At 40.5% G+C, this 25,405-nt stretch overlaps 1 protein-coding gene across 2 annotated transcripts in view; it reads right to left on the reverse strand.

Annotated features, from left to right (window-relative positions):
- The window catches only part of DHRSX (dehydrogenase/reductase X-linked), a 766,480-nt gene that overhangs the window by 224,004 nt on the left and 517,071 nt on the right, over positions 1 to 25,405 (reverse strand). For both annotated transcript variants that reach the window (XM_082244855.1, XM_082244854.1), the window contains exon 4: positions 9,399 to 9,500. In XM_082244855.1, the coding sequence (XP_082100981.1) occupies positions 9,399 to 9,500 (102 nt within the window). The remainder of the gene's footprint in view (positions 1 to 9,398; positions 9,501 to 25,405) is intronic.

Genomic DNA, 25,405 nt, shown 5'->3' on the forward strand with positions numbered 1-25,405 from the left:
CTTGTCACAAGGAGACATTCTTAACAGGAATCAGCAACACGTCAAATGTAAGTGTCTGATGTACAGGAGTAAATAGCTGCTGTCAAGTTCTATAGCCGAAAAAGTAAACAGCAAGGAGAAAATAAAGTGACATTCAAACTGCACACACACAATGTCTATGTAGTTTAGGATGCACTTACTTCACCTTCAGCTATCCAGTTCACAAAACCAATAAAAATCGTTATATTTAGATTGTCCTAGAAAAGATTTACTTCAGACAAATGAAAAAATATCTCCTTTGGATATGTACCTATTTATGTTTTCTGCTTTTTTTTTTTGCTAAGTAGATATTTTCATACTATTCCTATGTTTTGGTCAACCTTCTGAGCAGGTAATCCCATTCTTTACTATGTCTGACAAGGAACGCAAGCCTTTACTGTGGATTTGTATGTAATTGTAGACCAAATTTGCAATTCTAAATTTTCATTATGCTAATAATCTATCTGTGGGGCCACCTCCTTTTTTAAAATGTCCAGAACAGTGCCAATGGCCACTGACTTATTGCCTTATTGCTTTTGAAATCTAGGGTGGGTTTGGGTGTTGGAGTGAACATGGATTTGGGTGGAGGACACAAAAAAAACTGTACATAGGTGAATTTCCACCAGCCATACATAAAGATTTTTGGCATTGCTGATTAAATTGCAGGTGTCACATACAGTAGTTCTGTGGCCCAACTGTGTCTCCAGTGGTAAAACTCAATTAATGGGCAGGATAGGATAGGTGCTAGAACAGCGTATGCCCCAAACAGTAGACAGTAAATGAGTTACAAGGCCAATGGACAGATTTGGTCCAGACAAACTGATCCTAAGCAAAGTGTATGATTCAGACACGTAGACAAACCAAAGATGGACAGTAGCAGAGGTGCCAAGGCAATGATCTGTATAAGCACAGAGAAGTTCAAACAGTACCAGGTTTAACCAGTTCCAGACCGCCGGCCATAGCTATACTGAGGCAGAACGGCCCTCCTGCGTGAACCGACGTAGGTATACCTCGGTCGCGCGCCTGCAGCTAGGGGGCAGGCGGCTCTGATTGCCGCCTGACACCAGCGATCGCTCCCCACTGAGAGAAAAACGATCAGCTGTTGTAAACACAGCTGACCATTCTTCTCTCTGGAATGATAACAGAGCGCCTGTGATACTTCAATATAGGAACACAGATCTCTGTTAACCTTTTTACAAGCCCCGCCCCCATACTGTTAGAAACACGCCCCTAGGTACACATTTAACCCCTTGTTCACTTACTGTGTTAACCCCTTTCCCTGCCAGTGTCATTATTACAATAACAGTGCATATGTATAGCACTGATTACTGTAGTAATGTCACTGGTCCCCCCAAAAGTGTCAAAAATGTCAATTAGGGGTCCGATCTGTCCGCCGCAATGTTGCAGTCCCATAAAAAAAACGCAGATCGCCGCCATTACTAGTAAAAAAAGCCAAAACAATAAAAATGACATAAATCTTTCCCGTAGTTAGTAGACGCGATAACTTTTGCGCAAACCAATCAAAATACACTTATTGCGATTTTTTTACCAAAAATATGTAGCAGAAAACAAATTGGCCAAAAATGTTAAAAAATAGATTTAAAAAAAAAAAAAAAATTGGGGAATGTTATATAGAAGAATGTGAAAAATATTGTGTTTTTTTTTTTTTTTTCCAGAATTGTTGCTCTTTTTTTGTTTATAGCGCAAAAAATAAAAATCACACAGGTAATCCAATACCACCAAAAGAAAGCTCTTGTTGGGAAAAAAGGGACATCAATTTTATTGGGGTACAGCCTCGCACGCCTGAGCAATTGTCCGTTAAAGTAATGCAGTGCCGAATCGCAAAATATGGCCTGGTCATTAAGAGGGAATATCTTCTAGTCCAGAAGTGGTTAATCCAAGGCATGAACAGACAGACAGATGTCAGAGTCAACCAGATCTCTTTTTGGGATATGAAAAAACAGACTAACCGGGTTTTCAGGTGCAGGCTATTTGTTTTACTTATTATCTATTTATTGCTAGTTTTTGTTATCTATTAACATTATCTTGATAAGGGTACATGTGTACACAGCAGAACCTTAACTGCAGGGCTGAGAAATAACCAGCAGATTGTAAAGGCGTTTTTTTTTTTTTTTCAAATCTGATCTTTCATAATGGATCTTGTTGATACAAATGTCAAATGTGGCACAAGCACATTTTAAGGGGTGTAGGGAGCACAAATGTGAGAGCGTTGATTTGTAAAGAAGCTGCAATAGCTGTGATTTCTAGTAGCCTTATGTAATGTCTCCAGGCTATAACCGTCTCCTGAAGCATTTTCCCAACTCCAACACCTTCTGTATCATGTTTGAAGATTCTGAACAATTCCTTTTGCATGCATTCAGTATTAGACAGCCTTTTGTAGCATCACATTCACTGAATATTATTTGTAGCCCTTTAGTGATATCAAGGGCCACACTTGAGGCCCCCTACAGTGCATCCGAAAAGTAATCACAGCGCTTCACTTTTTCCACATTTTGTGAGAGCCTTATGCCTCGTACACACGTGCAGATTGTTGGCCGAAAAGATTCGGCCGACGACCGATCGGCCGATTTTCGGCTTGTTAGTATGATGCTTCCGACAGCCGACAGCGCACTTTCGGCCGAAAAGAATCTGTCGTGCAAGCATTAAAATTTTTGTATGCCGACACCAGAGCGGCCGATTGTTCGCCAGTCAATACAGAATTCGGCCGACAGACAGCAGACTTGCAAGACTGGGCATGCTCAGAAAAGAAAAAACACAGGGAAAGTTAACCATCACATGACATCACTTCTGCAGTCGGCTGTAGTCGGCGGACAAAATTCTTGTGCAGTCTTTTGCACTTTTCAACAGACACGACAGCCCGGGGACAAAAGACGGCCGATCGTTCGGCCGACGATCTGCACGTGTGTACGGGGCATTATTCCAAAATGGATTAAATTCAATATTTTCCTAAACAATAAACAAACAATATCCAATAATGACAATGTGAAAGCTTGTTTGAAATCTTTGCAAATTTATTAAAAATACAAACATTATAAAAACCCATGTACATAAAGATTCACAGCCTTTGCTCAAAACTTTGTTGAAGGACCTTTGGCACCAATTACAGGCACACGTCTTTTTGAGTATGATGCTACAAGTTTGGCACACCTCATTTTGTGCAGTTTCTCCCACTCTTCTTTGCAGGACCCCTCAAGCTCCATCAGGTTGGATGAGGAGCGTTGGTGCACAGCCATTTTTAGATCTCTCCAGAGATGCTCAATTGGGTTCAAGTCTGGGCTCTGGCTGGGCCACTCAAGGACATTCACAGAGTTGTCACGTAGGCACTCCTTTGTTATCTTGGCTGTGTGCTTAGGGTGATTGTGCCACTGAAAAACATCCCCGCAGCATGATGCCGTCACCACCATTTTCACTGTAGGGATGATATTGACCAAGTGATAAGCGGTACTCCAGACATGAGGCTTATCATTCAGGCCAAAAGTTCAATCTTTATTTCAGGCCAGAGAGCTTTGTTTCTCATGGTCTGAGAGTCCTTCAGGTGCCTTTTGGCAAACTCCAGGTGGACTGTCATGTGCCTTTTAATGAGGAGTGGCTTCTGTCTGGCCACCATTCCATAGAGGCCTGATTGGATGTTCTTCTGGAAGATGCTCCTCTCTCCACAGATAAGTGCTGGAGCTTTGTCAGAGTGACCATCATGTTCTGGGTCACCTCCCTGACTAGGGCCCTTCTCCCTTTATTGCTCAGTTTGGTCGTGCAGCCTGCTCTAGGAAGAGTCTTGGTGGTTCCAAACTTCTTCTATTTTCGGATGATGGAGGCCGTTGTACTCATTGGGACCTTCAATGGTTCAGAAATTTTTCTGTACTCTTCCCCAGATTTATGCCTAGATACAATCCTGTCTCGGAGGTCTACAGACATTTCCTTGGAATTCATGACTTGGTTTGTGCTCTGACAGTCACTGTTAAGTGTGGGACCTTATATAGAAAGGTGTGTGCTTTTCAAAATCATGTAGAATCAACTGAATTTACTACAGGTGGACTCCAATCAAGCTGTAGAAACATCTCAAGGATGATCAGTGGAAACAGGATGCACCTGAGCTCAAGTTTTAATTCCACAGGAAAGGCTGTGAATACTTATGTACATTTAACTTTTTATTTTTTTATTTTTAATACATTTGCAAAGTTTTTAAACAAACGTCTTTCATGTTGTCATTATGGGGTATTGTTTGTTGAATGTTTAGGAAAATAATGAATTTAATCAATTTTGGAATAAGGCTGTAACATAACAAAATGTGGAAAAAGTGAATCGCTGTGAATACTTTCCGGATGCACTGTTTATCACCCTATATAAGTCGAACACCATAAATGGATGAGTATATGGGGAAAATGCTCCCAAGTGGAAACACAGATAGCAAAAAAAAAAAAAAAACAGAGTAAACTTTTAAATGCTTTATAAAAAACTACAGTGGATATGGAAAAGGTTCACCCCCCTCTTTAAGGTGCGTTTTGGCAAAGTTCAGTCGTGACTGCATGTGCCCTTTCTTGAGAAGTGGCCTTTTTTTTGGAACCCTACCATACAAGCCACATTTGTGGAGAATTTGTGATGTTGTTGTCACATGCACACAATGACCACTCTTTGTCATACATTCCTGCAACTGCTTCAGAGTTGTTGTAGGCCTCTTGGTAGCCTCTCTGAACAATCTCCTTCTGGCTTTTTCATCCAGTTTGGAGTGACGTCATGATCCAGGGAGGGTCTGTGTTGTACCAAATACCTTCCACTTCCTAATTATAGACTTCACTATGCTTCTAGGCATTAACAAAGCCTTTTTATATTTGTATCTATCTTCTGAATTGTGCCTGTCCACAACTTTATCCTGGATATCTTTTGACAGTGCCTTGCCATCCACAGTTGATTGTTTGCTTCAGTTGCACTAACAGGGACTGAAATGCTTCAGGAAAGCTCTTTTCATGCTGAGCTAAATGACCACAGCTGAAAGTAAAACGGCTTTGTGTGCTATTGAGAAGGTAAATAGCTACACCTGATTGAGTTTACAAGTTATTTTAAGAAGGTGGGGGATCCATTTTCCAAATCAGTAATTCTGTTTTTGAACTTTTTGATTTTTTTTTTCTGACATGTTGGTTTTATATGGTGTTATAAGTTGCACTGAGTAAATACAGCTGGATGAAAAGTGTCTGTCTTCATTTCAGGCTGCAAAGCAACAAAATGTGATTATTTTAAAGGGGGTGATTTTTTTCCCCACTGTAAGATATTTCTAAAATGAGACAAGCTGATAACACATGGGGAAATTTCCCAACACATGCTAGTCAGTTGATAGAAATAAAGGGGTCTTCTAATAATCTGTTAGAATAACATTTTTATATTTCTCTCAGGTAAGAGCTATTATGTGCCAAAAGAGACAATCTGATCATGAAAATGAAAAAGCTTGATTGCACTGACTTGTCCTTGAGAGATTAAGTTTCTTTTTTTTTTTTTTTCAGACCAATTGCTTGAGCCATGCTCAATCACGGAGTTTAATTTTTCGCCGTCTGTAACATTGCCTGCAGTTCACTGGTCACCAAAGACAAAAGATCACCATTAGTCTTAATGTCTTTAGAGATGTCAGTAATTCTCTGAATTGTTTCTGTGTGAGTGATTTTCTAGCCTAAATCATGACAGTGAGCAGTGATTACAGCGTTAGCCGAGCTTGTCTCTCTTTCATTCTTCAAATGTGATATTATTGTCAATGAATTTGATGTTAAACACAAAATGGAAGAAGCAAATTTAGCCAGCACACACATTGTAAAGTTAAAATTAGACCGGACTTTAGGACAATGTGAAAAATGTAAAAAATCTGACTTGTTGAAAAAAGGCAATGCAAAGAGATGGACCATGATGTGCAATAAACTTGTCAATCTGATTTTTTTTTTTTTTTATTGCATTCAGATGCACCACAAGTGATACTTGGTTTTGTATTCTCTAAAAAAGGGTAGTTTTGGGAGGTGGGTAGGTGGTGGAACCAAGGGACAGTGGGACAAAGGAGGGTAGGGGCAGAGAGAAGGGGTGACCTGAAGAGGGGGTGTTCCTGTACCTATTCTCTGGGAAAAAAAGTCCTGGAGTGCACCAAAGGCCGTATACAATGTGCCCTTGTTGTTCCTTTTTTGGGGTCAACTCAATATTCTAGACTTTTCCCTTGCTTTCAGTCAATAGTGATCACCAGGACCAATAGAGAGTGTGAATATCCCTAACAGGGACACGGACAGCCATATAAACTTTGCTAGGGTTTTAATCTCTCACACTAATCCAAAATTAAAAAAGGTTCTGACTTTTTATACATTAAATTTATACATTTTAGGAATTAAGATTGATGCAATAGGTATTGGACATGAAAATAATGTGTTCATGAAACTGAATTTGTAGTAGGCAATGTAATTGGATTCACACATATCAATACAAATATGTACTTTTATATTCAATAGTGCAAAGTACAGAAAGTAACTAGTAAGTGACTATGTGCCCGTGTTTCCAAGCAGATGGAAAGAATTATGTTATAGACAGTGTTGAAGCAAGGTCCACTCTGTGGTTCGCACACCACTACAGGATGTAGAGGCCAGAGGGAGGAACCATTGCTTGCAGTGGGGAGGTTAGGAAGGAGAGGCAGTATAGGGATTTGGTGTTAGCAAGCTCAATACAGATGGAGGTATAAAGCAGGGATATTTTAAAAGCAGTAAAGGACAAAGTGAAAGGTTCTGTTAAAAGGCCTTCCACCCCACCCTTTGATACTTACTCCATCCCTGCCACCCAGTTTGCCTGCCAGAGCCAAGCCCTGAGTCTGATCCCTGTGTAAAGGTTAATGACATTCTCTCCCTCCCCTTCAGAACAGTGTTCTGGCTTAGCAACTAGCTGATCAAGGCTAAGCACTGCATCCTTAGAGGAAGAGGAGAATATCTGATGCTCCCCTCTACCCTGAAAACCTGGATTTCTTCATAATAGTGATGGGTCGAACGACCCCCCCTGTTCGGTTTGCGGCAAAACTTTTGAACATCACTAACCCCATTGAAGTCTATAGGACCCGAACTGTAAAAATCAAAAGTGCCCATTTTGAAGGATTATATGTAATAAATGCAAAAATTGGTCTTGCTGTCAAAAATGTAAATGATATGCACCTGTCAAACAGGTGCGGAGAATTTGGGCTTTGGGTGTTGGTGGTGCCTTCACATTGTAATCCTATAGAGGTACTCTTGATGCATACAAATATTGGCCTTGCTGCCAAAAATTTAATTTAAATGATATGCACCTGTGAAACAGGTGCGGAAAAAGTATCAATTGTGCCCAAAAAATTGTCTTCCTAAAGAAAACCACACCCACAAAGCAAGGCAGCCTAGAAGATTCCACATCCCAAAAACACTTAATTAGTGACATCGACATCAGGGGCTTGGTAGCTGCTGGTAATCCAGGACGGATATATTTTGATAAATGTCATCCTGTCCACAGAGTCTGTGGACAGACATGCTCTATTATCGGTAACAAAACCTCCGGCAGCACTGAATGCCCATTCAGGAAGCATGCTGGATGCAGGGCAGCCCAGCAGCTCAATTGCATACTGGGAAAGATCTGGCCAGTGGTCTATTCTAATCACCCAGTAACTCTGTTTTTGGCCTCAGATAATCATTCACCATATGATGCAGATGCTGCTGATGGGGTGTTGAAGCTGACAGACCTGGGCACTGAGGACTAAAAAAATTGTGAAATGCATCACTTAGGCAGCCCCCTTCTCCACCGTTCCTCTCTTGACCAACAGAAGCCTCAAAACTATGTTTTTTTTTATGACTGTAACCTACCAGAGTCGGGAAAGGTGTTAGATAAACTCCTCTTTAAGGTGTCCCCAAGAGATTTTATCTTCTGCTCCTACTGTGAGGATGGGATGAGTTCTAATACGTTCCTCTTGTAACAGTGGTCAAGCAGGATTGCCAACCAATAGTGATCCTTCTCCTTGATGCCATGTATTCTCAAGTCCTTTTGCAGGCTTTGAAGCAGACTCCTCGGGATCACTGAGGATTACAGTATCTAGAACTGCCTCCCCCCAGCCATATACTACTCCCAAGGATTCTGTGTCCAGAAACCATCTCTTAAGGTTTGACAAATGTCTTCCTCTGCTTTAATGCCAATAGAGGCCTGTAGATGGAGCTCTGGTGTGCGTTACATGCTGGTTAGCGTGGTTTCCCGGGGCTCCTCCAGGCTCCTGAGCGGGCCATCTTCCTCTCTCAGCAGCTGGAACACCCCACAGCGGTCTTGCAGGTCAGATCAAGGAGGAATCCACACCTACATACTCTGCACCAGGTTAGCTTTTCTATCTTATACCTCTTCTGAGTATTTTTATCCATTGTTATTAAAATTTTAAATGGAATACTACATTTAGCTGGCTCTTCCTTCCCTTTGTTCTTTTCTCCCATTAAGTAAAGTTTTAAGCATCGGTTGCAATAGGAATTTCATTCTTGGTGAAGCACTCCCTATAAGCTAACTACTTTCAAACAGATGAAGACATTGCAACTTTCCTAATCAAAATACAGAGATTGCGCCTGGAGATTATAATGATCACATACCTCCCCCATCCAGAAATCATCCTAGAAATGAAATAATGAAACAAAAAGCTATTTCTTCAGAACAGAAATAAAGAATGATTATAATTATATTTATTATATCATTATAATTATAAATATAATAATAAATATAAATATTAATTATAGTTATTAAAATCCTTGTAACAAAACATAGATCACCCAGAGATGATTGGTTTGTTTTTATTTTCTCAACAAAAGTGGAGTTACACTTTAAAAATGATAAGTAGACCAAGATATAATGGCAGATAGAAGTGAATGCAAATCAGAATTTTTCTTGTAAAAGTCAAGTTTTGTCCCACTCCCTTTTGCCACCAAGACCTCTATTGGTCCCCTTAAGGATAGGTTCAGGAGGTAGGAGGTGCAGGGTCGGGCTTGGATTTTACAGAAAACATGAATAATCATAGCTACATACATCTGTAGATCTGCAAATCATTTTGACAAGCGTATGATAGGTTTGCTTTTATTGTAAATAACAGAAAATATTATAATGTTGTGCTAAATAGTTTAAAGCACTTATTGAACAAACATAAATAGCTTCCAGACTGGGTAGAACATTTATGACTTTTATAAGTTCTCCCTAATTTGTTCCATGCCACAACTACACGTATTACAAATAAAAAAGCTTTCCTAACTAGCCGATGAAGGAACAGATATAGATTTGCTAGACTGTCTATATGGCAGTACATTAAAAGTCAGTTACTTATTTCAAATACTATTCAAAAAGAAAAAATATATTAAAAGACTTACCATTATTGATCAGTACATGAAGGCCAATGTTCTTTGCTTTGAAATTCTGAACACAGTTCCGAATGGACTTCATAGAAGCCAAGTCACAAAATAAAAATTCCACTGGGAGGATAAGAAACAAAAGAATGAACATTACTGAGACCTGTGGGAAGCAGCACACTTTACTTTGCAAGTTACTTTATTTTAATAAAAACATTTTCTAAGGCCGCCTTTATCAGCCTTCTTATCCAAAATAATTAAATCTTAAAATAATTTTCACTTTAAGAGGAACCCTTACTAAGCACAGTTCATCAGGGGTAATGGAGAAAATGGCCCTTATATTGGTGGTCAGTAGGAAAAATGCAGCCATGAAAGTAATGCCTTTAAGGCAGCTAAAATTATAATTGGCTCCCTGCTGCTTTTTTTCAGATAGCATTGGCCCTAAAAGTATTCAGGTACCATCAATTAGCAGGTCAATCAGCCCAAGCACATTTAAAAAAAGAGACTGTTATACACATGACTCCCAGTACACACCACCATTCCATGGGTGTTGCAGTAATACAGGTCAATCAAAGAATAGTGCATTAATACATAGTTCACTAAAGACAAGGCAGAAATGGCATTGGATATCACCTAAAAGGTATAAGTAAGTGAGAGCAGACAGAGAAAGAGAAAAACAGCTTAGTTAGAAGTAAGAGCACAGATAGAGGGGGAAAAGGGAAGGAAATGGGGGTGGATGAAACCTCAACCCGAATGGCAAACCCCATCTCTGAGACTCTGCTGCATTTGTGGTTAGTCAGAAGAGTGAAGACCATCACTAACTGAGATATGGTTGAAAGTTTCCTTTATGTAGGTAGGTAATCCAAGTGCTTCAAATAACTACACATTTGTGGAAGGTCTCTTTTAAAGATTGCTTTGAGTTCCCCCATCCTCGTTAGCTGGTGAAGTTCTCCACTTCACTCAGCAAGTGGCAGGAGGTGTCAGGGATCACCAGTATGTTGAAATGAGGGCTCTAGCTGCAATTAGAAAAAAAATATAGGAAGTCTTTAGGGCTGTCACTTAGGATCCTGGTATGATAGATAAGAGAGCAACTTCTGAAGGTAGAGTTAGGATGAACCCATAACTTGCTTGTAATTCTGGGAGGCTGAAGTCCAAAATGGGTAAATGAGCCTACAGGGACACTAAGTATGTAACATGCATCCCTTGTCACACCTCCAGCATTGGAGGGGAACATTCTTTGTAATGTAAATGGTCAAATGTTTCATCTTTGTAAAATGTATTTGACACAGGGAACTTTAATTGTAAGCTGCTTGAGGGCAAGGACTGATGTGAATGTACAATATGTAAAGTGCAGTGTAAATTGTCAGTACTATGTAACTGCCTGTAATAAATATATAAAAATATGCCTTATGTCTCTTTCCCTGTCCCTGGTGTAGTATGGAGGTGTAGGTAACACATGTCTCAAAAGCATGGTTACATTTGAGATATAATGTTTTAGTTGATGACTGTCTTAATGTAATGAGTCTCAAAAGGGATTAGATCACTGCTAAGGGGGGCTCTGTTTCTGCCCCTGGACACCGCATGAGGGGCTTCAATCCGGGGCAAAGTGTTTATAAAAAGATGAGGTGGTGCTCCAACCAAGGTAGGAGGTACATGGCATTCCAGGGGGAAATTACAGATTACCATAAATTTAGATAGGGGATCCAATGTAGGATGATAGGCCCTAAATGTAGAGTAGTGAAAAAATGTAGGGGTCAGGTAAAATGATCCAAGGAAGAGAAATAAGAATGATAGTCTGCAAATTATGGAAACACAAAGCTTGTGTAGGTTATGCTTAAACCAGTCAATACTATGTGCGGAGCAGATTCCTAGTGCCACTCAAGGTGTGGCAAGCCTGAGCTTCCAGTTTGTTTTCACTTAATTAGTATTTTAACTAAGCTGAGGAACATGCCAATATATAACAAAGTAGGAGAGTGCATAAGGTAAGGGCAAGAGGTATGCAGATGGGTACTGTCTGAAATAGGTAAAGAAAACAAGGGAAAATATTCATCTTAAACAAAGGTGCTTCTTAGGCTACATTCACACCTGAGCGTAGCGTTTTTCGCGCGTTTTTTACCGCGATTTTACCGCGATTTTTGCGGCGTTTTTTACCGCGATTTTACCGCGATTTTTACCGCGATTTTTGTGCAGGCGTTTTTAGATTGAATAGAGATCAATGGAAAACGCCTGTAATCTGCCCAAAAAGAAGCTCATGTACTTTTTTGAGCGTTGGGCGTTTTGTAAACAGCGTCAAAACGCTCAGATGTGAACAGGGGCCATTGAAATGAATAGGATTTGTCTTGTTGGGCGTTTTGAGAGCTGATCCTAGAGCAGAAAAACGCCCCAAAAACGCCCCAAAACGCCTAGATGTGAACGGAGCCTTAGACAACCAAAACAGTAAACATTGTTGAGTGAACCATAATTAGGAGAGAAAGCTGAGGTCATAGAGTTTTAGTTAGTAAGGATGTGGACAGCCCAACTATCCTGTGCTGTCGAAGTGGGCTTTCTCTCCCTCGGTTAAAAAGACGTTGAATGCCTCTGACTTATGGGTATTGATTTTAAAGTTGCTGAGGGGAAAGAGGGCAACCCTCATGTGTCCTAATGCTGATACCTAAAGGAATTAATAGGGTAATGTATCCTCGGACCTGTACTGCCAGAGATAAGGGTCATGCCATGATAATGATTATAAAAATCAACTGGGAGGCAAATTTGCTACAAGGTTGCCTCTTAAAAATGCCAGTTAAAGTTTTACTAAACCCAGGACCCTGCATTCACCATATCTGGTGTCCCACAGTACACAGAACATGGAAATGCAATTATTAGGAGTCACAGGACTTTCCAGCTCACAGGACCACAATCTAAGTGTCAGCAGACTAAGAGCAGTCATCACTTGTTATCTTTAACTACACAGGTAATGCGTTATACAACAAATCAGTTACTGCCACCAGAAACCAGATATTTTTATTTTGAAAAATAAAACTTTCATAACATTAGCGATAACAATTATGACTTAAAATAAATGTCTGTAACACAGACTGTCCCCACAAACAAGTATATCCAAACCATATAGGAACACTTTTCAAAGAAACAATAAATAAAACAGATCAAAGGGCCTGAAAACAGTATCCCTCATGGACTAATGGACCAACCACTTAGGTAAAATCAGAGTACAAATATTTATTGAACATTTTAAAAGAAAAAAATCATACACATTACAACAAAGTGTCCCTAGCAAGAGACACTGAACATGTGTACATAAAACATGAGATAGACCAACCGGTGGTCGGAGACAGAGCGGGGCGCGATCTTCCCGGTCCACCATTGCTCCCTTCTTTGGTCACCCACACTGCACACCGACCGGGTGTTGCGGGAGATGTGTATGTCTCTCATGAGGGTCACCATGGAGGTCTGGCACAAATGTTTTCGCAGGTTCTCTCTCTCTTCGCCATGCCCCCCTTTAACCAGTGTCTTATTTAATCCTTTACTCCCGGATGGTCTCCATATCGGTAGGGTGTGGACCTGGACCCATGCCCCCCTATTCCAACTTCGCAATCTAGTCAACCCGGAATCCCGCACCGTTTTCTCTTTTGAGACGTTGCAGGCCAAATTTGCACTTCCTAAACAAACCTTTTATTTCTATCTACAGGTGCAAAATTTTTTTAGATCTCTATCACCCCCTCTGTCCCTGGAGAGGCCCTCTACATTTGAATACTTATGTGCCCATGGTCCTCACCTCGGACATTTAGTGTCCTCTATCTATAATATTCTCCACGATGCCCTTCCCTTGATGGAGGATTATCACCCATATATGAAAAAGTAGTCCAGGATTTTGCAGCGTCCCATACCGCTTCCTCTGTGGAGTAAGATATGGACATGCGCTTTTAAGGCATCTAGATGTGTGGTGCAGAGAGAGACTACCTTAAAAATTATTCTATTTTGGTACAGAACCCCAGCTCGTCTTCACAAGATTGACCCTTCCAGCTCCGCCCTGTGTTGGCGGTGCGGGGCTGAGTTGGGCACTTTGTTACACATTTTTTGGCAATGTTCTGGTATTCAACCCTTTTGGAGCATGGTTATGTCCTTACTCTCCAGTGTTAGTGGTTTACAACTACTGCTGGACCCTCTGCACTATCTGCTGGGTCTTCCATTCCCCGGTATCCCCAAATTGACTAATAGATTGCTTTCTTTTCTTCTTCTGGCGCCAGGTGGGCTATTCCGCTCCACTGGCTCCAACAAACTCCACCTGACAAAACCCTCCTGCTACGATTAATGTCAGAGATCCGGGGGATGGAACACCTTACGGCTATGGTCCATGATGCAATGGCTAAATTCAATGCAGTTTGGGTTGAGTGGCATCTCTACCACTCTGGATTGAGCTGAGTTCTGATGTTTTTTCCCCCTCTGGTGCGTTTCGTTGTTTTCTCTTATGCTTTCACGCTCCTATGTGATCTCATGTGACTGTGTACCTTTTTTATTGATGCTATGATATTGTACTGCTCAGAATATGGGGGCATCGTCCCTTACTTTGCATGGTTGGTTTTTGTTCCTATCTGTCTTTATTCTTTGTAACCTTCTTTTCTAAATAAAAAAATTATAATTTAAAAAAAAAACAAAAAGACATGAGATAGATATACATATCAGATTTGGGTGATGAGATGTGGATTTTGCCTAACATGTTTCGGACTACATAGAGTAACGTCCTTCTTCAGAGGATTCATCTCAGTTCACACTCATATCTGGATAAAACAATATCATGTAAGTATAAACAATCAAAAAATAATAGTCAATGTGTTCTATATACTGCAGTATACATCTACATATTATAGTACTCACGTATCCATCAAGGACTGACACATACAAGTGCCATCCAATGTTGGCTTAACCACTTGCCGACCGCCGCAAGTAAATATACTGCGGCGGTCAGCCCCTCACAGGCAAAGCGACGTATATAAACGTCACTAGCCTAGGAGGGTCTGGGGAGTGAGCGCGCGCCGCCGGCGGCGCGCTCCCACTCCCGCGCGGTCACGGACCCCCCCCGCGCGTGTGACCGGCGGACCCGATGTCCGCCGGTCACTCGGCGGGGGAGAGTAAACAAGCTGCCTGTCAGTTCTCCCTGTGTAGAAACACTGATCATACGGTTCTACTATGTAGAACCATTGATCAGTGTCCCTACACCTCAAGCCACAGCCAATCACAGTTAGAATCACGCCCCTAGGGACACACACAGCCCCTCCCTCTCAAATAAAGTTAACCCCTTCACTGCCAGTGTAATTTTACAGTAACAGTGCATATATATAGCACTGATTACTGTAGAAATGTCACTGGTAACCCCAAAAGTGTCAAAAATGTCAGTCAAGGGTCCGATCTGTCCGCCGCAATGTCGCAGTACCGCAAAAAAAATCGCAGATCGCCGCCATTACGCGTTAAAAAAAAACAACAAAAATGACAAAAATCTTTCCCTTTGTTAGTAAACGCAATAACTTTTGCGCAAACCAATCAAAATACGCTTTTTGCGATTTTTTTTACCAAACATATGTAGCATAAAACAAATTGCCTGAAAATGTTAAAAAATTTTGATTTTTACTTTTTTTTGGGGGGAATTTCATATAAAAAAATGTGAAAAATATTGTTATTTTTGCAAAATTGACGCTCTTTTTTTGTTTATAGCGCATGATCAAAAAATCGCACAGGTGATCAAATACCACCAAAAGAAAGCTCTGTTTGTGGGAAAAAAAGGACGTCAAATTCGTTTAGGTACAGCGTCGCACGACCGCGCAATTGTCCGTTAAAATCACGCAGTGCCGAATCGCAAAATACCCCCTGGTCTTTTAGCAGCCAAATCCTCCGGGGCTTAAGTGGTTAAAAGGGCAGACAAAAAAGTGCTAATAAGCACAGAATAGCAGATCACAATGCTGTAGGGGATGTTGCCAAGCTGTTGCGGCGCAGTAAGGTGACCAAGAGGTTGTGCAAATCATGAGGGCTCGGGGCTGGTCTAAGCCACTGCCCCCACAACACTATAATATCGAAAAAGATACAATATAAGTATGTAGGATATATGATTTCCCAAAGCCTAACACAGCCAGTCACCGTGTAAATGGCTAGTGTGGCTTCAGGCAAGTTACTGTGGGAGTTTACTAGTCAGATAATAGCCATATTGCCTCACATAAATTACCATATTGATCAGGATGTGGTCTTAAATCCTGGTCAGAATTGTCCATATAGATTAATCAAAATTACATACCTCTTATCTGTGCAAAAAGGAACTCGGGCAGTCTGGTGATGAATTGCCCAGGTGGCTTACCTAATGCCTGTTTAATGGGAGTATATATACTTAACCTGATGGTCATACTTAGCAGGATTTGCCTCAGTTGATACTTGTCAAGGACATATTAGGTATGGAAATTAGCATTGTTTAATCAGATCCTCCAATAGGAGAGCGCCCAGCGCCTCACCATCGAGACACAGGGCGTATTTTATATGGGGATTAGCATTGTTTGATCGAGTCCCCTGGTAAGAGGGTGCCTTTTTTGATTGTTTATACTTACATGATATTGTTTTATCCAGATATGAGTGTGAACTGAGATGAAGCCTCTGAAGAAGGACGTTACTCTATGTAGTCTGAAACACGTTAGGCAAAATCCACATCTCATCACCCAAATCTGATATGTATATCTATCTCATGTTTTTTGTACACATGTTCAGTGTCTCTTGCTAGGGACACTTTGTTGTAATGTGTATGATTTTTTTCTTTTAATATGTTCAATAAATATTTGTAATGATATTACATAAGTGGTTGGTACATGAGTCCATGAGGGATACTGTTTTCAGGCCCTTTGGTCTGTTTTATTTATTGCTAAATTAAGGACAGGACTAACCCCTTATAATCCCCAACACCCACGGTCCCAAAAAAATCTTTTTCAAAGAGACAGGAATTCTTTGGATTTTGTATTAGCGTATTTGAGAAAATATTAACACTTTTAAAAATATTGTTTATTAATAGCGAGGGTAGGGCGGCGTGGCTTGCTGCCCGCTAAGATGGCAGCTGATCCCAGAGTTCCGGTGCACAGCAGGAATCAAAAAGCTCCTAGCAGCTTCCCAGGCCACTCTAACCTCTCCCCCACAGCTGTGTTTACCTTCTGACATCTCTGATGACATGACTCGCAAAAGAAAGGAGGGTCACAAACACAGAAAGTCAACTGCCTTTTTCTCTCAGCCTCAGCGGTGGCAGGTGCAAGATGGTGCCCACTTATTTTCCCAGTAGACATTCTCAGTCATTCTCAACAACATTCAGAGATGAGCAATCATGAATCTCAAGATGATACAAGAGAGTTGCCTGAATCCATCACATTCTTCCCCACCAACAATCAAGCCAGTATTAGACACTACGCTGAAGGACATACTACTTTCCTTGAGAAGCACATTACACTATGACTTGCTGGCATGCATACAGATGTCTAATACAAACCTTACAGCAATGGGGGGGAGAGTGGCACATGTAAAGACCAAGATTGGAAGAGTATGCCAACAGAACCAATGATCTAGTGGATGCACTTGATGCTAATGAAAGCGACCACCAGTGGTTTAAAGCTAAACTCTGGAAGATAGATCCAGGCAAAATAATATTAAGATACAGGGAATATCTGAAATAGTGCAAACATGTGAACTGAGGTCTTTTACTGAATTTTTGTTCTCCTTTATACTACTGCTCTCATTCCAACATAGCTAATAATTGATCGCATTTATCACCTACCAAAGCCCTCACACATTCCAGAACAGGTTCCCAAAGATGTGCTCCTCTGAATTCTTTTCACATGAAAGAGCAAATATCCAAAAGTCTTGCAATATGGAGACACTACCTGAGCCTTACAATAAGCTGCAGCTCTTCACAGATCTATAGCAATACACCATGCAACTCAGTAAAAATCTTACCACCATACACGAAAGCTTTGAGAAACAACAATATCACCTATCAGTGAAAATACCCCCACCAAACTCTTGGTCCACAAACAGGGCATCTCCCACTTCATTTCATCCCTGGAAAAAGGTCTGCAGCTACTCAAATCTTGGGGTATTATCCCCTAAAACTTCCCACCATCCAGTGCGACAAGGGGAGGTGTCAAGGAAGTCCCTGAGTGGTGTCAAGCAAAACGCAACCGAAGCAACAATTTTTGAATACTCAGCTGAGTAATTCTGGTCTTCTTCTGATATGCTCTACAATTGTTCCGCTGTTTTCACCCTATGGAGATATTCAAGTTTAGTGTCCAATACCCCTGATATTTGAGCAGTATCACACTGCACACAGGTCACGTTGACCATCCTTTTAGTACATATTTGTTTGACTGTTTTGTTACATTTCATTTTTTCCCTTTTTTTCAGTGTACCATTTGATTCACAGAAACACAGCAGACTATCCTTTGACCGATCTCTCCTGTTTCATAGAACCACCATATGACCACTGTTTCTTGTAGCTTATCTATTTCTACATCCGCTCAAGTGATATCTACAAGTTGGAAGTACAGAATAACTGTACAACCTCCTTCAACTATTTTAACTAGTGCCGCAATAGGAACTCATTTCTTGTCTATTAATGCTAGGGGTCTCAACCACACCTAACAAGCATCTTAACCACTTTACCACCGGAGGATTTTGCTGTCTTCCGTCCAGGCCACTTTTTGCGATTCGGCGATGTGTGACTTTAACTGACAATTGCGCGGTCGTGCGACGCCGTACCCAAACGAAATTTACGTCCTTTTTTTCCCACAAACAGAGCTTTCTTTTGGTGGTATTTGCTCACCTGTGCAATTTTTACTTTTTGCGCTATAAACAAAAAAAGAGCGTTTATTTTGAAAAAATGACAATATTTTTAACATTTTTTTATATGAAATCCCCCCCCAAAAAAATGTAAAAATCTAATTTTTTTTAAATTTTTGGCCAATTTGTTTTCTGCTACCTATGTTTGGTAAAAAAAATCGCAATAAGCGTATTTTGATTGGTTTGCGCAAAAGTTATTGCGTTTACTAACTAAGGGAAAGATTTCTGTCATTTTTGGTGTTTTTTTTTTAACGCGTAATGGCGGTGATCTGCGATTTTTTTTGCGGGACTGCGACATTGCGGCGGACAGATCGGACCCTTGACTGACATTTTTGACACTTTTGGGGGTACCAGTGACATTACTGCAGTAATCAGTGCTATATATATGCACTGTTACTGTAAAAATGACACTGGCAGTGAAGGGGTTAATTTTATTGGAGAGGGAGGGGTTAATGTATGCCTGGTGCTTACTAACGTGTGGGGGGGGAGGTGACTTTGTGAGACAGGGACAGATCGGATGTCCAGCTATGCTGAACACTCCGATCTGTCACTCCCTGTCACTATGGAGATCCGCCCGCTCTGTTTACACAGGCGGGCGAATCTCCTCACTCGATTCCCCGACGATCGGGGCAGAGCAGCGGCAATCGCCGCTGCTCCTCCCCTGGCCCGACTCCCGCTGTGAATGAAAACAGCGGAGCGCGCCTCTGGCGGCGCGCGAGCGCCGCCTACAGGGGGAGGAGTCCAGCGACGTAGGTCTACGTCGCTGGACGGGATCGTGCCACTTTGCCGCAGTACGCTCAATGTGAGCGGTGGGCAAGTGGTTAATGGAAAGAAGCTGCTCTTCACAATTGTGATGTTCTCTGTGTGCAGGAGACTCACTTTCACCTGCAATGCCCCTGACCCCCAAGTGCACACACAAAAATTTCCCTCATGTCTACTTGTCCTGCATGTCAGCCAAAAAAGGGGAGTAATAATAACTGTCAAAAATTCAGTTCCCTTCATACTTTACAAGGAGATAACGGACCCAGCGGGTTTCTATATTATTCTTATATGAGACATCAATTCTACCGAATTCACCTTGGTGAATGCATGTGTTCCTAATAATAGCAAAAGTAAAATGCTGCAAATAGAATGTTGGCATAAAAAGAGTATTAAAAAGGAAAAGAGAGAATAATGCAACAGAAAAACAAAAAAGGTTTAAAAGTGAAAATATCTAACAAAGTCCTGGTTCTGTGAGTTTGGCAGAAATCAGTCAATGAGCAAGATGGATCCGTGGGCTCTCATAGATCTTGGCTGATGTTCCTCTTTTTTGGTCCCTGAGGAGGGTGTTCACTGAAATGCTCTGACCAATAAGAGTGTCTGAGGAGTGATTGATGGGATGTCACAATCTTTTATGAGCATTCAGCTACCCCGCCCTCAGATACAGTTTTCTACATATATTATCATTTTGGAATACCTACAGGTTATATTCTGGTAACTTGATTATTATTGTCCAGCGGGAAATTACTGTTTGAATGAATACGAATTTGATGGGTATCAGATGCCTATTCCACCTAGAAGAGGTGATGGGTCTAATCCACCTCCAGTACCTCCTAGGAAAAGGGTATTTGGGCTGAAAATGTTGCTAATTGGTATGGTTAAATAAAAAAATTTCCAGTGGTACTATTATCATCTCAGGAGTTAAACTGCAGTTTTGATTCCCCAGGACAAGATAAACATAAATGTATTTACTCCAGCTAAACTACTTACGATGGATAGTTAGCCAGGACAGATATCTGCTTAAGATTAGCAATTACCTACGCCTAGACTTCACATTTTTATAAGGGCTAATTGAAAAAGGAAAATTAGAAGATGTGGCTTTCAAGGCCGATGGGAGGAGGAGGAGGATCATGAATATCACACACTTTGTATAAAACACATTTTAATTATATTAAAAAATGTACAATACAAAGGCAAAAGTCATGCATAACATAAAAAAAAAAGAAACGCATGTGCAGAAATAAATTCCCATAAGGGAATACTGTTACTTGGTATCAGATGGTGATGTTTTTTGGGGTCTCTGATGGAGCACGGTCTAAGGGTCCCCAGCAAGCCGACGTGTTTCGCACAAGGCTTCCTCAGGGCCAGAGAGACCAAGACAGACAGATATTTCCCACTGCGAGTTGGACCATGGCGGACAGAACAGACTGACGGACCAATCGATCAGGCTGATCACAATAACAGGTTGCCGCGATGATGCCCATAGGATAATGTCAAAATAGTGATACTGTGGTCTTCAAAGTATGAAGATGCATCTAAGATGCTTGCCTTTATGCTGGAAAATACCTCCAACCTATGCTAACCTGGCCTTGGTAGCTGCTTAGTCTACCACATTACCAGCATACAAACCACTTAAGTTGGGGCCTCTTGCTGGGATCATACATATCCTCATATATTGTAGCATAAACACAGGCAGATACTCCAACTATATACAACCCAGTAGTAACATGAGGAAGATAAGTTCAAAACAGGTTTCCCATGTTAGTTTATAGTAGCTGCCAGCCCCTGCGCTAAAAGGCAAGGTGAGCCTGAAATGTATCCGAGATCCGGACTGCCTGCCTTTTATGAGGGCTATTAGATTAAGATTAGGATGTGTATTGTCCTGTTAATGGGGTGTAGATGGGCTAAATCAAAAGGTTATCTGGTTGCCCTGCTTTGTCTTTATGTTAGTTGAGACAGTCTGTGGTGTCCTCTCAATGGATTGATAAGGATGTTCTGAAATGCAGCTAAAAATGTGTTAATTTATAAAATGAAGTCCTAATGTAGCCATGTCGTAAAGGGGGGGGGGGGGGGGGGTCATTGCTGCTAAAAAAGAAATGTCCTGGCTGACTTTGAATTTCCGAACAACATGCCTGGCCTGTCTCAACAATTTTAGGGGTGCTCAATTCACATTCTCATCATACTAGCCATCTGTTTTGACTTCTAAAGACTACACATCCCATGGTATCTTTCTGCTTGCAAGCTCTGATTCCAGCACTGACTCCGCCTCCTAAAACTCCTCCTCTCAGGACCTCTGTAGTTCAGAAGGCAAGCTCTGTGAAATGTATGACACAGCAGTGCTTATTCACAGGGCATAGTGAATATGTGTCACAGAATTCAAGAAAGTAAATGTGTGGGATTCTTCACAAGTTAAGTTTCCAAACTTCAAGATGGTTCGGATTAATAGAAGTAGGCTAGAAATAGTTGAAATCCAATGTGAAAATTATTATATAATTCAAAAATGTGACCATAGAGATGCTTTAAGGACATGTAAAAAAAAATTGAATGACATTTAGAATACTAAAGCACTGTCTATCTTTTACAATTGTCACTTAAAAATAAAAATACATGTCTTTTTTAGCCATTGTTGCATCTCCATTGATAGCTGCATGGCATTCTCATAGAAGGTTTCCTAATGTTGACAACAGTGCATGCCTGCACATTGTGTACTGAAATGGCCAGTTGAGGAGCACAATCTGGAGACAGAATGTCATCACACTATAACAAGAAGTGCCTGAACAAAGACTTTCTTTGTAAAATTACCAGGAATCAGTTTGATGTAGGCTCTAGGTTTAAAAAATGAACAGGATTTTATGATACTGCATTAACATAATAAATCATATTTGATGTTTTAATGAATTGGTTTACATTTACTTTAAGCTGGTCACACATGGTACAATCTGATTGCACATTTGCCTTTAAATTTACTAACAACTATGCAGTGTGAGGGCCTTTCTAATTGTATATAAACTAAAGAGATTGTGTATAGACTTGGTTTTTGATAAATTGAAAGGAAAAGGTATAAAACGTAGAAAAAAGTACAATTAGATTGTAAAGTATGGTGGCAGCTGATAATAGATGCCGCCAGAAGTAATCTGGTTGTGTCAGCATTGAAAAAAACCTGTCATGAGAGAACCATGGAGGGTTTCAATGTTTACCTCTTCTTCTGAAAATGCTAGCTGCCTGGCTGTCTTGGTAATCCAATGGCTTCCATATTTCCTGAGTAGCTGAATGGGTGCAACTATGTAAGTCAGGATTTCTGATCTGCATATTTGTTCCAGGCCAGTTATTAAAAAAATATTAAAGTCTGTGGATCTGAGCAGAAAAAGGACAGCAGTAAGTAGCCTCCATAGTAGCCTCTCTCATGACAGATGACAGGGTTCCTTTAACCACTTGCCGACCAGTCACTGGGACTGTACTGCGGCAAAGTGGCACGATTCCGTCCAGCGACGTAGACCTACGTCGCTGGACTCCTCCCCCTGTAGGCGGCACTCCCGCTGTTTTCAGTCACAGCGGGAGTCGGGCCAGGGGAGGAGTGGCGACGATCGCCGCTGCTCTTCCCCGATCGTCGGGGAATCTAGTTTGGAGATCCGCCCGCTTGTGTAAACAGAGCGGGCAGATCTCCTAAGTGACAAGGAGTGACAGATTGCAGTGTTCAGCATAGCTGAACATGCGATCTGTCCTTGAGTCACTCAATCACCTCCCCCCACACACGTTAGTAAGCACCAGGCATACATTAACCCCTCCCTCTCCAATAAAATTAACCCCTTCACTGCCAGTGTCATTTTTACAGTAACAGTGCATATATATAGCACTGATTACTGCAGTAATGTCACTGGTACCCCCAAAAGTGTCAAAAATGTCAGTCAAGGGTCCGATCTGTCCGCCGCAATGTCGCAGTCCCGCAAAAAAAAAAAATCGCAGATCGCCGCCATTACGCGTTAAAAAAAAAACCACCAAAAATGACAGAAATCTTTCCCTTAGTTATTAAACGCAATAACTTGTGGGCAAACCAATCAAAATACGCTTATTGTGATTTTTTTTACCAAACATGGGTAGCAGAAAACAAATTGGCCAAAAATTAAAAAAAAATTAGATTTTTACATTTTTTTTGGAGGGAATTTCATATAAAAAAATGTTAAAAATATTGTTATTTTTTCAAAATAAACGCTCTTTTTTTGTTTATAGCGCAAAAAGTAAAAAATTGCACAGGTGATCAAATACCACCAAAAGAAAGCTTTTCGTTTGGGTACGGCGTCGCATGACCGCGCAATTGTCCGTTAAAGTCGCACAGCGCCGAATTGCAAAAAGTGGCCTGGACGTAAGACAGCAAAATCCTCTGGTGGTAAAGTGGTTAAGTTCTGTAGACCAAAAGCCCTGCATAGAACTTTATGTCATTAGACTAGGATTAATAAACACTTCTCACTTTATGAGATGAAAAATAGGGATACCTTTTAGCACAAAGTATATAGGCAAAGAAGACAGCTCTGCTACGCCCCTAAGTATTTTGACTGCATAAAAAAAAACACACAAATAATAATTGTTTAAACCCACAAATGTCTTCTTGTTACCACTGGTTTGCCTTGCCTTTACAAATTAACAAATGCATTTATTTAGAGTTTGGATAAAAGGTTTAGTGTACACAACTTTTGGTAGTTAAAGTGGTTCTAAAGCCAGAAGGTTTTTTACCTTAATGTATTATATGCATTAATGTGTTACTAAACCCAGGACCCTGCATTCACTTAATCTGGTCCCCTACAGTACACAGAAAATGGAAATGCAATTGATTTAGTAAATATAAACTGCTAAATACCTTTTTTCCTCAGCAGTTAGAGCAGTCTTGTGACTTCTGTCTTTGTCTGGTTAAAGCTTGTAAGAGGAGTTTTCATTTTCCCCTGGCTGCCCTATGAGGCTGCAGGACCCCCCCCCCCATTTCCCCTAATACTTACCTGAGCCCAATATGGATCCAGTCCTGTGTCGGGGAGCAGAATCGCTGTTCTCTGTCTCTGTCATTACTGTCTCAGAGGCAGCAGCAGGAGCCATTGGTTCCTGCTAATCAAATCACAGCCAGTTAGGATGGAGCAGGGAGTGGCACCGACCTGCATTGGGTGTGTCAATGGACACAAAGAGTGAAGCTCGGAATCGAGCACACAAGAGTGCCCCCATAGCAAATGGCTAGCTATGGGGGCACACAGCAGGGGGGGGGGTGAGCCAGGCCCACCAGCAAGGGACCAGAGATTAGAAGAATTGTGGCTGCTCTGCATAAAACTATTGGGCAGAGCAGGTAAGTATGAAATGTTTGCTCACTAGGAAAAAAAAATCCCTTTACAATCAGTTAAATAGTGTGTGTGTGTGTATATATATCTATATACAGTATCTATCTATCTATCTATCTATCTATCTATCTATCTATCTATCTATCTATCTATCTATCTATCTATCTATATATAAATGTCTATACATATATATATATATATATCTATATATATCTATATCTATCTATATCTATATATATATATATATATATATATATATATATATATATATATATATATATATATATATATATACTGTGTATATATATATATATATATATAAATATATATATATATATATACACTGTAAATATATATATATATATATATATTTTTTTTTTTTTTTTTATACAGGTCTATCAGACCTAAAAAGAGGGACAACTTAGGAGGATAGAAGGATAGAAAAATTAGGTTCCAAATGATGCACAGTTGGAAGCTGTGCAGTAACAATGGAAACAATGGATTTAAATAAACAAAACTATATCATACAGATGTATTGATTAATGAGTTTTAGCTTTTTAGTAGTTGTGTGACAAAAAGGAAACGTTGCTGCTTGAGCTACCTACCCACCAACATGCAGGAACTGGGTGTACATATTAGTTCAGTTCAGTTATAGAGACTAAAAGAAGGAAAAGATGTTAATGTCATGTTTTGATTTTCAGGTAAAATAGAAAAAGCAGCAGAATCAAAGCAGCGTAGGGGGGTTTATAGAAAGTCCAACTCTGTGCTTTGTATCTTTTTTGAACTAGACAAGGAGAAAGAATCAACATATTCTCTGAAGCTCGGCACATACATCAATTTTCAAGCAATTTCAATCACTTTCAAGAAACTAAATAGCAAAAAAAAAAAACTTAAAATATATGTTTAACCAATGCCTAATTTTATTTAGTTTTGGATAGTGTAATTAGGGGTTAACATCCTCATCAGTTTATTTTCTGCACCCTGTGTGCTGCATCGGAAAGATTTCCTTTTACATCTTGTGCCGGATATGTCGGATATCATTATAGAGCACATTTGCCAACTGTTTTTGCTTATTTTTACAAACCAACATTTAGCTCGAAAAAT

The sequence above is a fragment of the Pelophylax lessonae genome (assembly GCF_965119305.1).
Source record: "Pelophylax lessonae genome assembly, chromosome: 2".
NCBI classification, from domain to species: Eukaryota; Metazoa; Chordata; class Amphibia; order Anura; family Ranidae; genus Pelophylax; species Pelophylax lessonae.